The following is a 15,707-nucleotide window of genomic DNA, read 5'->3' as shown; positions in this document are numbered from 1 at the left end:
TTTTTTTTTTTTTTTTGAATATTCAAAAATGAGCTGCTACTCTTTTGTTCACTTTTGGCTAGTTCCTGGCATAATTATTTTTCCCCTTCTCTTACTGCCTTTGCCAACTTTTGCTATCTTTAGCTAACTATTTCTAATCTATGTTTTTCTTTACCTCTCTTTACCTTTTTTTTTTTGTTTTTTTGTTTTTTTTCCTTTTTGTTTCAGTATCGTTTATTGAAATACTCTAGGAAGCATCCCTTTAAAAAATAATAAAAATATAACAAACTTTTCATATCATTACATGAGCGTGTAAAGTCTTCGTATGTGTTATTAACTACGCAGTTTTATGCTATTTATCTGCAACGGCATTACACACTCATTCCTGACAAGCATACATTTCAGTATTAGGTAAAATTGTAAATTAAGAATAAAATGACCGTGTACATATGCGAGAGGGGGGTGGGGAGGAAAGGTAAATAAGGATTAATAGTATTGACAAGGTGCTTATATTACGACGTACTTATATGCATACGTATATATATAAGCATGGATGGATATACATAAATATATAAACGTTTAAATATGTATGAACATACATATAAATATATATCTTTTATTTTAAGGATTATTCAAATGTACCATTGTGTGCGATTGTATATGACTATTCATGGTTAACCTAACACCATTTTCGCACATAAAGTAAATTCGTGGGTCCCCGTGCTTCCTCTATTAACACACGAATAATATGTACATAAACATACATATATACATGTATAATATATGCCACGTTTGGTCAAAGAGAAACTTGTATAATATGTAAGATGATACATTTAAATTCATAAAAATTGCATCAAAAATTTTATATTTTTAAAGTGACTATCAAACAAAAATTAATATGTATATTTAACAATAAAATTATGTAAATCGTATGATGACCGTATTCTTTAATATTTTTAACTTGTCTTTATAATAATTATACTAATAATAATAATTAAAAAAAATAATAATAAAAAAATAAAATATTATGTATGCGTAATGCAAAATAAACTAACGAAAAAAAAAAAAAAAAAAAAATGTATGGTAAAATATTCAACGATGTACATACTTTTTATAACTATTTCAGGTGAATTCAGGTAAACCAAAAAAAAAAAAAAAAAAAAAATTATGAACAGTTAATAATTTTCAATGTGATAAAAATACTATATGTATCATTTTATATGTTAAAGGGAATGTTTTTATATATTTATTTAATTTATTTTATTTTATTTTTTTATCCCATTTGGAAGTGTGTGCAACAAAAATTTACTGTTTTGCGCGAATTAAATTTTTTATTTTTCATTTATACTCTCCATTATATGAAGCACATGTACGTGTATGTGTACGCGTGTACATATGTATGTACCTGTCCATATATTACGCGTCTATGTATATCTACATATGTATACATATATATACATGCTAACGTACCTATATCTACGTAGGTATATATATGTACACGCATTCAAGCAAATTAGGAGAAAGAAAATGAAACCATAGCAAAGCAAAAAACATTTCCTATCTGACACGTTTAAAAAAAATAAAAGCGCGAAAATAAAATTTTACCCAACGGAATCAGTGTTAATTATAACTACATATAAAGAGAAAAGGGAAGTACAACAAGAAGTGTAAGAAGAGTAAAAAGACATATAAATTTGATAGGAAAATGAGGGTAAATAGTCTGTCAAGAAATATTGTAAATAAGGATATAAGTTAAAAAAAAAAAAAAAATATATATATATATATATACTTCAATCAAATAGATACGTATTAAAGCTTTATGGACTTAAAAATGGAAGTGGTGTTCTTTATATTTTCTTCTTTTTATCGAACAGTTATTTTCCCATATGCTGTTATACACTATTTAAATAAAATATATATATATATATATATATATATATATATATATATATATATATATACTACTCTGTATTAATGTAAACAGAGGATTTCATTTTTTTTACGTATTTGTGCTATTTGTACGTATTTGTGCTATTTGTACGTATTTGTGCTATTTGTACGTATTTGTACTTTTTGTACTTTTTGTACTCTTTGTACGTATTTGTGCTATTTGTATGTATTTGTACTTTTTGTACTCTTTGTACGTATTTGTGCTATTAGTACATATTTGTACTTTTTGTACTTTTTGTACGTATTTGTGCTATTTGTACATATTTGACCATTTTATACTTCAGTACTTCCCTTAATTTGACCTTCGTTTAACAAATAAAATGTTATAGAGGGGAAATAAAATAAAATGAAATAACAAGAACGTATGAACGAAAATTCTGTAACATAGCATTTGTGAACATATTTCTCAATTAACATTTGATTATATCAGTGCTGTTTATAACTCTCAAATAATTCAAAAAGGCAATCTACTTAAGGTTTATTTTCACAAATATATTTTTTCATGTTTTAAAAAAAAAGAGATATATGAACTTCTTACAGATAAAGACACAAATTGTGTACCTTCTTTAATTACAAAAATAAAATGCATTTCAAAAAGAAAACTTCCATTTTCTCCTTTTCATTATTTTGCTTGTTTCGTTTTTTATTTTTTTGTTCTTACTTTTTTTTTTTTTTTTGTTTTTTCCTTTTAACAAATTAAAATAAATGGCTTAACTATAATTTAACCGATGTCTGCCCTTGTTGGAGATACCTACTTCTACTTTTGAAAAAAAAAAAAAAAGGAATGCATAATTGTATATACAGTATTGCACATACTCGATGGTATTTTCTGAGAGTATATAGAGAATAATTTCCTTCCTTCAAATAAATAAAATAAAATAAATAAATTAAGTAAAATAAAATAAAATAAAATAAAAACAAAAGAAAGGAACAAAGAAAAGGAAAAAGTTAATATATATTTGTCTTTTGAACGATTATTCCTTCAAACATTTATCTTTCATAATTTACAAGTAATAACACTTTTTGAATGCACATTTTTTTTTTTTTTTCTCCCCACTTCCACATTTTTCATACTGAGGAATAATGCATTTATTTCCCATGTGCAGTTAATGTTTCTTGTCTTCATGTTTTCTTCCTCGCATAGTTATATAGATAAGTAATTTGATATGATATAATTAACTGAAATACACTTTTTTGCTTTTTTTCATCAATGAATTGAATGATTAACACAGCAAGAAGAGAGAAAAAATAAAAGGAAAAAAAAGAAAAAAAAAAAAAAAAGCAAAAAAAAAAAAAAAAAAAAAAAAAAAAAAAAAAAAAAAAAAAAGCAAAAAAAAAGCAAAAAAAAAAGTAAAAAAAAAAAGAAGCAATGAAAGAAAAAAAGAAACAAGCAAAGAAAGAAAAAAAGAAAAGGCAAAAAAAAAGAAATAAAAAAAAATAGAAAAAAAAAATTCTATTAGAACATATTTCCATTCGTAAACGGTTGGAAGATACAAATCTCCATAAAATGTTTTGATGTCTAATGGGCTTTTTAATTTCCTATCAAATAGTAAAATAAAAGCATTTTTCCCCGCATCAGATTCGCAATGTAATTATGCAGTTTTCTCTATTCTTTTTTCAAAGAGGAGAACATTGTTGTCCTCTTTTTTCATTTCTTTTCATTTATCTTTTCTTATTCTCTCATCTCTTATTTCATCTTATCTTTTTTTTTTTTTCTCCCCTTTGTTTTCAAAATTACTATAAACATGTCCCGCCGCTTTCCCCCTTTTATACCATACATATACGTACATTAAAAAGAAAAACGAAAAAAGAAAAAACGAATTTCTTCTCTATCTTATACATTTAAATGTTCGCAGTTAACTTTATGTAAAAAAATTATTATTGTATCAAGGGGAAATGGAAGCTCCTCGCTTATGCTTCGGCGTAAAAAATAGTAGTTAGACATAAAATTGATTTTATTTTATTTTTATTCTTCTATGTTTTTAGTCTATACTTTTTTTTATATTCTATTAATTTATATGCATATAAATATATTTCATATTTTTTCATTTTTACTTTATAATTTTTTTTTTTTTTTACCACGAACTGGGTTAGTCGACAGTAAATGTATTTTCCTTCTATGCAATTACATCTTACTCATACTCCTTCAAATGGAGTACTGAAATAATTTCGACATAATTCGTAACAACATCATAGTGCGGGAAAGAGGGATGTGCTTACTTGTAGAAGTATGTAGTTAAAAGAGAAGAATCGTGTATTTGCGCCAATATAATACATACATATACACACATATACGCATACATATATATTCACACGTATGTGCATATGTATATATCTATATGCATATATCCATATGCATATATACGTACGTATATATGCTATCCCCTGCACGCGCATATTTACAACTGCTTACGTATGTTGAGAACCTGTAGCGTATAAAAAAGGAACTAAACAAAAAAGACAAATACATTTTTTTTCAAAAAAAAAGATTTAACTATGTATTTTTAAGATATGCGTTGAAGCACATAAAGACATAAACTATGTAGCAGCTCGTGTAAATTAAAAATAGAAAAATTTGAAAAAGACGTAGCCATTAATTTATTCATTGGCGATAAAAGGCAGTAACTTGTTCTAACTGGTAAATGGCAAGTTTCAGCGCACAAAGAAGTGCGTAAATAGATAAATGTGTAAATACGTAAATTTGTAAACAAATACAGGTATGAGCGTATAAATATATACACAAAGACACATTTAATTTCCTTATTAATTTCCTAATTAACTTCCTAGTTAATTTCCTAGTTAATTTCCTAATTTTCAATAAACACACGGTAGTGTTACATATATGGGGGAGAAACATACATGCAAAATACATATTGTATGACGTTAAAAATTCCAAGGTCCCTCCTTTCGATTTATATATTTATAAAAAAAAAATAGTAAGTAGCATAAAAATAAAGGAATAATTTAATAATTACTATTAACAGATTTGATGACAAGCCCAAAATGATTTAAATACATACCACCAATTGTTAGTCATATAATATTACATTAAAAAAAAATAATAAAAAATAAATAAAATAAAAAAAAAAAAAAAGCAGTGTGTAAAGCTATGAAAAGCATAAAAGGGACTTCACATGAAAAGGAAAACAATCTACATAAAAAACAAATATTTTCTGGAGGAAAAGGAAAAATTAGAAAAGAAATAAGGATGTATAAAAGGATACACAAAAAAAAAAATAATCAAAAGAGTAAGAATAAATATAAAGGTAAAAAGATTGAAATAATTCAGAAAAAAAAAAAAAAAAAAATTATAACTAATAAAAACAAATTGTGTAAAAAAAAAGCATATAACATATTACGCTCTTTACAAGGGAATACCAATTCAAGAAATACCATTTTTTTGCTAAAAAAAAATGAACCTCATAATAACGATAACAGTGACAGCACCTCTTACTGCCTACTACTCATTAGCAAAAGAAATGCACGCGGTCATACTATTTTAGAAATCCCTAATTATATGAACGAAACCGGCTTCCAAGAAGTATGCTTCACTCGAATATTCAAAAATATGCTCCCCGTATTTCAGACCTACGAAGGGAAAGCGCAGAAGGGAATAAGAAGTGGTCAAATAGTAGGAGCCGATGAAATAATTAGAAGCGGTGAAATAATTAGAAGCGATGATATAATGCGAAGCGATGATATAATGCGAAGCAATGATATAATGCGAAGCGATGATATAATGCGAAGCGATGGTATAATAAGAAGCGATGGGATGATAAGAAGCGAACGGATGATAATAGGCGATGGGGTTATAAGTTCTAAGCTAATACAAAGTGATGCGAGAATGACACGTGCAAAGTTAAATAAAATCGATATTCGATTTACCAATAACAGATTTTGCACAATAGCAAGAAAAAAAGGGGGCTATACACCCTTCTCATTAATGATTTCGAATTTTCAATTAGGAAAAAAAAAAAAAAGTTCTTGTGCACTTCTCTGTTTTTTAGAGCTTGCAAAATCAATCATTAAAACTGCAAGTAAAAACGAAACTTCTGAGCGAACGGATACAATAAGTAGAAAAACTAGTACAAGAAAAAAAAAAGTTCGTAAAGAGAAAAAAAAAAATATACATTGCCCATTAAATTGCCCATTAAATTGCCCATTAAATTGCCCACTAAATTGCCCACTAAATTGCCCATTAAATTGCCCATTAAATTGCCCATTAAATTGCCCATTAAATTGCCCACTAAATTGCCCACTAAATTGCCCATTAAATTGCCCATTAAATTGCCCATTAAATTGCTCATATTACCCACTAAATTTCTCATTAAATTGTTCATTAGTATGCTCATTAATATATAAAAAAGTGAAGGGTACGAAGAAATGTGTTATTACATGTGATCCATGTTATTACACGACCAATTATATTAGCAGCAAATTATTATTATCATTATTATTATTAGAAACAGAAGTAGCATTATTATTTAACACTGAAAAAGGTGAGAAAAAAGGGATAGCACTATTTTTATTGCCTAGGTTGAGAGCACTTCGAGCAATTAGCAACAAGTTAAGTCAAAGAAATTTTAAAACAGAAAGCATTAGAAAAAGAAGAAAAGAGAAGCACTACCGCTGTAGCTGCAAGTATCGTGATAACTACGACTGCGATAACGACTGCTACTGCGACCTCTTCCGCTTCTTTCTCTGCGTCCTCTTCTGCTTCCACTTTTTGTACCACCGTGCGCAGGCCGCAAAATGCGGCTTCATAAACAAAAAGCGTATGACTGTCAGTACCATGACAAGCTTTTTGTGCCTGCGCGTAGTACGTAAAAAGTCAAAACGAAAGGTTATCATTTCTTTTTTTGGAAAGAAGCATGAATGTTTTTTCCTTCTCCTTATAATGAAAAGTCAAGTGCACATAGATGATGTAGTAACAGATGATGTAGTAACGGACGATGTAGTAACGGACGATGTAGTAACGGACGATGTAGTAACGGACGATGTAGTAACGGACGATGTAGTAACGGACGATGTAGTAACGGACGATGTAGTAACGGACGATGTAGTAACGGACGATGTAGTAACGGACGATGTAGTAACGCATGACTTAAAAAAAAGCATATTCCATTTTAACCAATTAACAAAAAATATTTCTGAGTTATATGAGGGGGACGCCTGTCCTTATTACAAGGCAAAATTTGATTCGACAGAGTTTAATAAAAGTTCATTTAAAAATAAAAAATGCAATAATGAATTTAATAACGTACTTAATGAAGAAGATACAATAAGAAAAAAAAAAAGAAAAAAAAAGGAATTTTTCATTATGAGATCAATAAATAAATCCCTCATTCACATTCTTTTAAAAATAAATCTTTTAACCAAGCATACTTGTTTATCCACTCATATGTGTGGTATGGAAGAGAGTACGATTGTTATTCTTATCCCATATAAACTGTGTTACCATTTTTTAAGTAAAAATAGAATAACTGTTCGCACTATTGAAAAAAGGACAAAATCATATAAGAATAATATTAAAAAGGATATAAAAAAAACAAATAAATATAAATTTAAATTTAATTATTATCTAAACAAGAGACGAAATTACAATTTTCTCATTAAACATTATACTATCAAGTTATGTGTAAATAGTAAATTCGTGCATTATTTATTAAAATATATGAATAGGGACAAAAGAAAAATTATAAAAAAAATTGAATTAAGTAAAAAACGTTTTGTCAAAAGTGATATGTTAGCTTTTTCTTTCTCTTCGGATAAAGAATATAATATAATAAATATTACTCAAGCAATTACATCCTGTACGGAGCACCACATTTTTGTTATACCACATGAACAAGTGAATAGAGACACAGCTACAGATGCTACACCTAGTAGTTTTACTGTGTGCACTGCTTTTCCAGTTTTTATGAGAAACAAAAGCGGAGTAAATTATTATAATGAAACATGCTCAAGTGAAACATACGCGAGTAAAACACACTCGAATAACACGTACACAATCTCTGCAAACCACTTGAAGAGAGCAAGTGAGGAAGAGATACATAAATGCAACCACGCAAATATATCAAATAAAGGAAAACCTCTATCAGAATTAGTTTATCATGTGAGGTGCTTTACGTACAGAAATAACCACTCAAGGTGGGACTACTACGATAGTCGTGATATTAAACTGCCAAATTTTGTAATCCCTTTGTGTAACCATCCAAACACAAACATGAAAACAGGAGATGCAGAAAAAGGCGATTTAAACGAAAGGATAGATATAAAGAATATTATAAAAATAAAAAAAAAAAAAATTGAAAAAAGGGTAGCAAAGAAAAATACTGTCATAGGGGAATACAAATGGAGTCATAACTCCGTTTGCATGTACAAACAGAAAAAAAAGAACCAAATAAGTAGCCATTATCATATTAATGGTACATATGAATATTCATTTTCGATTTTCAATATTGCCTATGGGGGAGGAAATCGAAATAGTAATTCGAGAGTTAATTATAACTCGTTTTACCATAAAGGATGCCTTGTTGATGTGTTTCGCATGGGAAATCGTCACCTTCCCTCCAGCCACTACAACAATAGTAGTATCGTCCTACATGTATCAAATGTCGAAATGGATAAAGAAGTTCTATGTAAAAATGTGAGCATCTTAAGTGGAAAAAAAAAAAATGTACATATAGACATAAACACAAAAGAAGTGCTTCTACTGGTATGTGGAAGTGAAGATGTTACCATAACTCGAATGAACAATAACAAAATTGGTTTCAAATATTTAAATTATATTAACTATAAGGATATCCTAAATAACAGAAGCGCAAACGATTGTACACGGAAAAAGAGGAAGTGGTATTATACTCCTGATGTGTACACAAAACTGCATAACAAGAAGATACAGAAAAAAAAAAAAAAAAAAAAAAAGGGAAAAAGGCTAACCCGCATTAATACGCACGAGCACGATGAGCATGATGCGCACATGTTTCTTAATCTTCTCAATCTGCTCAATCAGCAGAGTAGCAGAATAGACGAATCCCTGGAAGGCAAAAAGGAGGCAAAAGATGAATGCATATCTGAACGCATATCATCAAAATGTTGTTCGAATTACAGTAGTTCAGTAGATATCCAAATGAATGAAAGACATCGTAGGAGTAGATTTAACAGTTCAACGAGTGAATGTAAAGAGGAAGGTTTTCCTAAATATTATCACACCTATGATAATGATACAGTTACTCATTTGTTAAATTATTTAAATGATTCATCAAGTAAACATACTTGGAGCGAATCAGAAGGATCGAAAGATTTAAGTCGAAATATATATATGAGGAGAAATTTTTCAGATAGTAAAGTTAGTGATGACGAAATGGTATACGCTGAAAAAACGTTGCATCGAATAAATGATTTATCACATGTAAGAGGGGAAACAAATCATTACTGCTGTTATTACCTACCTAATGGATTCCATCGAAAGTCAGTGGAAGTGGAATTGTTTACAAGAAATAAAGCAAACGAAGATAGTGCAACTGATGTACACAATACAGTAAACAACAGTGCGGTCATATCCTCAGAAATAAATGAAGAAAATATTCTAAGCGAAAATTTAATGAATAAGACCCCCGTGGGTCATAATGGTGGCTCGTTACTGTATAAAAAGGAGGGAGAGGGAAAGGATATCATAACTCAGGAAAAAAATAAAAATAAAATTAAAATTAGAAATAAAAAGACAAAAAGACAAAAAAGAGTCAATCAGATGGACTGTGTGTTGAAAGAGGATCTTCCCCAAGAGAGCATAGACGACATTCTTCAATCGAACTCAGACATCAAGTTGGGCTGCAACAGTAGTGGTAGAAGTAATGGAAGCAGTAACGGCAGCACTAACGAAAGCAGAAACAGCTACACCAAATACAACAATGGAAGCAGTGCTGGCAAGTATAATAACAGTGGTAGCACTAGCAAGTACAACAATAGTGGTGGTAGTGGTACGGGTAGGCACGACATAGGCTGTGGTAACGGTGTTGGAAAATTGCGCACCATTAGTAGCGGCAGCAGCAATAGTGGAAGCGTCAATGAAGGGGAAGAAAAGAATCAGCGCATTGAGAATACATCCGGGAGAGGGTGTGGAAAAAGCAGAGCGGATAATGACGTTGATTTGGAGGTTGCCGTAATGGAAAGACATAGTAGCATTTTAATTAATAGAGGAATAAAAACTAAGAAATGTGTTGACTATTCATTGTATAATACATATGCAAAATCATCCTTTTTGCAGTGCGCAGAACAAGCAGATAACCATTTTATAGGTAATTATTTAGATAGATATAATGATGAGAATTTTTATCATTTAAGGCAAAAGGTAAAATTGTGTTTATCAAGAACTTTTGCTAATTTAAAAACAACTAGCGAAACTTGTGTTCTACATTTTACTAATTTAATATTTGATTTATATATAAGTAGATTTAATTCGAAGGAAGAAATTATAGAGAGTATAATTAACGACATAGTTACAGAGGAAAAACAATTTTCCGATGTGATGGTACAATTACTTAAAGAATTTTATCCAAAAATTTATTCCGATTTTATATATAAAGAACAATTAAAAACGAAATATAACGTTTTATATAAAGAACTAAAAGACTCATGTGATTTAATATATCATTTTATAGCTATTATTTGTTTATTCATATCGCAGAAATATTATAATTATAGATTAATTTCAATTGAATTAATAGCAAAAACTTATTGTAAAAGTCATTTAGAAGGATTAAAAAAAGTATACTCCTTAAATAATGAATTAATTAAAGAAGCCTCTCCTGATTATTACTCAGCTACACAATATTTAGACACTACTTTTTCCTCTCATAGTGTTAATAAAAATTTTGCTTTAGAAGTTGAAATCTGTATTTTGAAAAAATTAAATTATGATTTATCTATTCCAACTACTTATAGTCTGTTAGATAGTCTACTTAAAGCTAATGAAAATATTAATTTTTTGAAAGTCAAAAATGATTATAACTCAACTGAAGGAGAAATTTTACTTCGTATCGCTAGTATTGATAATATATTCCTTAAATATAAATCCTCCACGCTCTCTATGGCCATATATGAAATTCTAAATTTCAATATTTGCAGAGATAAAATGCAGAGGGAATTGTTCGACCTTAAACAGTTAAAAAATTCTGGTCAGTACCCTAAGGGGGATATTAACAGGGCACAAGAGGAACAAGAGATCGGACATGTAGGTGCAGATGCATATACCTATGCAGATGCCGATCCAGGTCCAAATATGCAGCCGGACAGCCTAGCTCGAAAAGACGTACCTTCAAATAACGAAATAAAAGAAAGAGAAAAAAAAAATGAGCTCAAGCTTTTAAAAAGACAAGCAAGGAGCTTAATAATCGCTGAAGAAGAAGATCGATTCATCATTGCATCCAAATATATAAATGAAAAATGTAAATTGTTCAAATTTGTTAAAAATGTTATCGTAAACATTTGTTTTATTATGAACAAAAAAATCCCAAAGGCCTATTACAAATCGGACTATGACTTAACAGATCAAATAAAAGGATACATTCAGAAATTTCATGATAGCAAAAGGAGGTATTTAACTCGACTTCGAAGGCGGAAAACGAGCATATCCAGCAATGGCGCTACATGCAATAATTTCGGTACATCCGATATATGCGGTACACCTAGTACATGTGACGCATACATCGCCAATATTGGTAAAGCACACAGTGGGGGTATGAAGCAGGAAGAAAGAAAGGAAGGAGGAGAAGCCACAACGCAGGGAGTAAAAGACAGTGAGAGGGGGAAAAAACATGACTCAAAAACAAACTACAAAAAGTGCAGTAAGGATAAAATGACTGATGGTTACCCGAACGAAGAATTCATATCAAACAAAAGGCGAAAATTAGAGGAGAGAGTTCCACCTGCGAGTGACGTAAAAAAGGACGAATATAAATTTCATTCGACAAAAAGCAAAATTGCATTAAAATTTCAAAAAAGTATAAGACAACTAAAAAAACTGAAATATGATGATATCCCCATCCATTATTGCACTCCTTACGTTTTAGAAGGGAAGGTTTTAAAAATATACATAAAAAAAAGCAATGAAAATAAAAAGGAGCGAAAAATTCAAATTGAAAATGAGTTTATAAATGATAGCAGTACAAAAAAAATGATGAAAAAAAATGTAGAAAACTATGTGAATGATAAAAAATCATTGAGTAAGAACACAGAAACCAAAACGAAGAGTAACTATATCATAGGAACGAGAACAAAATCGACTGATGAGCATCTCGTATTTTATTATAATTATATAAATAAATTAAAAAGTAGATTAACCATAGGGTTGAAATATTTTTTACATAGGATTAAAAAAATTAAGAGCAGACAAGTGTGCATATCACTAGTTAATTTGAATTATTTACTCAGAAAAAAAGGAACTAAGAAGAAAATAAAAAAAAGGAAAAAAGAAAAAAAAAATAAAAATATTCCTTTATATAAACAATTATTAAACGAAGTTAAAATTTTCTTTTTGTGGATCTATAAATTAACAAGTATTGAAATTCGACCATTAATTCGTTTTTCAGATTTAAAACATTTATCAACTGTCAAAAGTTATGAAAAAAATTATTCCAAATATGTTATGAATAAATTGAAATATAAAGATGACAAAACACACACAGATATTAGTACCAGTTTAAGCAAAAAGGAAAATGCTTCAAATGTAACTAGTGTTAGCAGCTCAAGTACGACTATAAGCAGAGCAGAACAACATGACTATGATGTTAATAAAAATCAGAATAAAAATGCAATTCAAAAAATGAATGTCCATATCAATAAAGAAGACAAGGAAAAAAAAAGAAATAATAAAATAAACAATTACAATAAGCAATACATTGAAGAAGTTATCAAACCCATTGAATGCGAAGAAAAAAAGTTTTTTCATTTTTTGAAAAATTCAAGCTCAGTAAAAAGCGTAAGAGCACAACATATAAATGAGGAAGAAGAAACAACAAAATATATATCTTGCACACAAGAACAAGAAGTGAAAGTAAATCCCTTTAACCAAAATTACGAAAAATGCATATCATCCAAATGTGAAAAATATGACCAAGTTCAGAAAAAGAAAATTTTTTTTGAGAAAACTAGCCAATTAGGAGAAAATGAAGAAGGTGAAATGGCTAGCTGCGAGAGAAAAAAAAAAAAAAAAAAAAAACTGGCGAGGGGGAGAACGATGAAGAGCTACAAAAGGGAACACAAGGAGAAGTAGAGACAAAGATAGAATTAAACACAGAATTAAGTTCAAAATTAAGTACGAAATTAAGTTCAAAATTAAGTACGAAATTAAGTACAAAATTAAATGCAGAAGTAAATGCAGAAGTAAATGCAGAAGTAAATGCAGAAGTAAATGCAGAAGTAAATGCAGAAGCAAAAGCAGAAGAACAGGGTGACTTCCCATTGCGCAAAAAGGAATATGAGTCCCTAGAAAAAGGAAATATGCCCCCAGAGGAGCCAATCGAAAACAACAGTCATGTATTTTCAAAGCATAATTTCGAGAACATAACAAAAATAAATAGTGACTGGATTACTATTAATGACCCACAAGTAGACGAGTGTGCAAAAGAATTGATGGAGTGTTTTTTGAAATGGAAAAACAAAAATTATATTTCAAAAAATTGGACGTTTAATGAATACTCAAATTATAAAGAATATTATTTATCCTTAGTATTTGGTGATTTGAAATCGTCCGAAACGCTTAAAGGGATTATAGAGATGATGCATATGAAATATAATTACTTGTTAAACATATACAACGAAATTAATTTTTCGAATGGCTCGGATTATAAATAAGAGGGCGAGAGATGGGTGAGCAATGGCAGTAACATATACAGATATGAAAATATGTGCATATATAAATATAAGCCTGCATGAACATGCTAATGCAGAAATATATATACATATGCATATATACATATGCATATATACATATGTATATATTATAAATTTTGTAGTGATTTATAAAAATTAATGCGCTCAGTAACGGTACCCTTGGTTAATCAAGGGAGAGGGATTCTCAACTATTCAATGTTCGTTTACATAAATACATGAAATTTGAACGAAACATTTTTTTCTTCTCATACATGTTTTTTGCAGAACGCGAGGATTTCCAAAGCAAAAAAAAAAAAAAAAATAATGAAATAAGAATCAGTAATATGAATAACAGTTATATTTATATTACTATTTATTCATTCTTTTTTATATTTTTATATTTTAAAATTTTTATTTTGTTTTATTTTATTTTTTTCGTTTTTTCCCCTGTCGTTCCTATGTTTTACTTTTTTCTATACATGCAATTATAAACGTATTTGAATGCATATATATTTATGTATGTTTGCATATATATATATGTTCATATTTATGCATACATGTATTCATATGTATATGAGTTCCTATGTTTATGTATACATATATATTATATATAAATAATACATACGTATGCGTCCCCTTTTGACCATTTCATTCTTTATTTTTCTCCATATTCTTATTCCTTTTTTCCATTTTCATTTATTCGTAGCAAAAGCTTATTCATTATAAAAGCGAATAACACCTTCGTACAAAAAAAAAAAAAAAAAAAAAAAAAAATTATTAATTTATGGCTTCATATCATTCGATAATTGCAATATTTTTTTTTTTTTTTTTTTTCCTTATCTTTTTCCTTTTTTTTTTTTGTTGCCTTTTCATTTTTGCTTTTATTTTAGTGCAATAGTTCTTCTATTTTATCTCGCACAAAAGTTTACGTAGCATTTTCAGTTTCATTCTGTTTTATTCTATGTGTGTTTTGCTTCGTTCATTTTTCACTTCTTTTTTCCCTACATATTATATATACACATATATATTCCTTTTACTGTTTTTTCTTTTATTTTTTTCCCTATTTTTTTTTTTTTTTGTTATATCCTTTACGTGGCTTCAGTTAACATATGAACATATGAACACTACAAAGTGTCGTTCGTCGAATTAATTTATTTTTTAAAATACATCAACATATTTTAAATAAATTCAAAATAGTGAAAAAAAGAGGGGAAAAGAGTAAAAATGGGGAAATAAATAAATAAAAAAGTAAATAGATAAATAAATGAGCATATAGATAAATAAATGAGCATATAGATAAATAAATGAGAATATAGATAAATAAATGAGCAAATGAACAAATAGATAAATAAATGAGCAAATGAACAAATAGATAAATAAATGAGCAATGAACAAATAGATAAATAAATGAGCAAATGAACAAATAGATAAATAAATGAGCAAATGAACAAATAGATAAATAAATGAGCAAATGACAAATAGATAAATAAATGAGCAAATGAACAAATAGATAAATAAATGAGCAAATGAACAAATAGATAAATAAATGAGCAAATGAACAAATAGATAAATAAATGAGCATATAGATAAATAAATAAAGATATCAACAAATAAATATTTAAATAAAGATGTCAATAAATAAATAATTAAATTAAGATATAAGCAAAATATATAGATAATCAAATAAACAAACCCTTTACGCACAAATACCCTTTCAGAATAGCTCTTCGCAATCGTAAGGGGGTAAAGAGTTAAAAAAAGAATTTACCTAAGTGAATAACAGTAGAATAAGCATTTTTATTTCTTCCTCTTATGGATAAACCAATGCATGGTCAAACGATCGCATGATAGATATAATACTGTTCTGAGGATACAGCAGCTGCATTGATGAATGTAGTACTATA

The 15,707-nt window shown here is 28.5% G+C and overlaps 1 protein-coding gene across 1 annotated transcript; it reads left to right on the top strand.

The window, feature by feature from the left end:
* Positions 1 to 5,038: 5,038 nt before the first annotated feature.
* On the top strand, positions 5,039 to 13,785 carry CYC2 (cyclin, putative; the record flags this gene model as incomplete). Its single annotated transcript, XM_029008197.1, is given in 2 exon segments — positions 5,039 to 13,129; positions 13,144 to 13,785. The coding sequence occupies 2 exon segments, from the start codon at positions 5,039 to 5,041 to the stop codon at positions 13,783 to 13,785; spliced, it is 8,733 nt and encodes a 2,910-aa protein (XP_028864511.1).
* Between the last annotated feature and the right edge of the window lie 1,922 nt (positions 13,786 to 15,707).

Source organism: Plasmodium malariae, assembly GCF_900090045.1.
Source record: "Plasmodium malariae genome assembly, chromosome: 14".
In the NCBI taxonomy this organism is placed as follows: domain Eukaryota; phylum Apicomplexa; class Aconoidasida; order Haemosporida; family Plasmodiidae; genus Plasmodium; species Plasmodium malariae.
The sequence above is the reverse complement of the archived record's forward strand: the minus strand, read 5'-3'. Positions and strand labels throughout refer to the sequence as shown.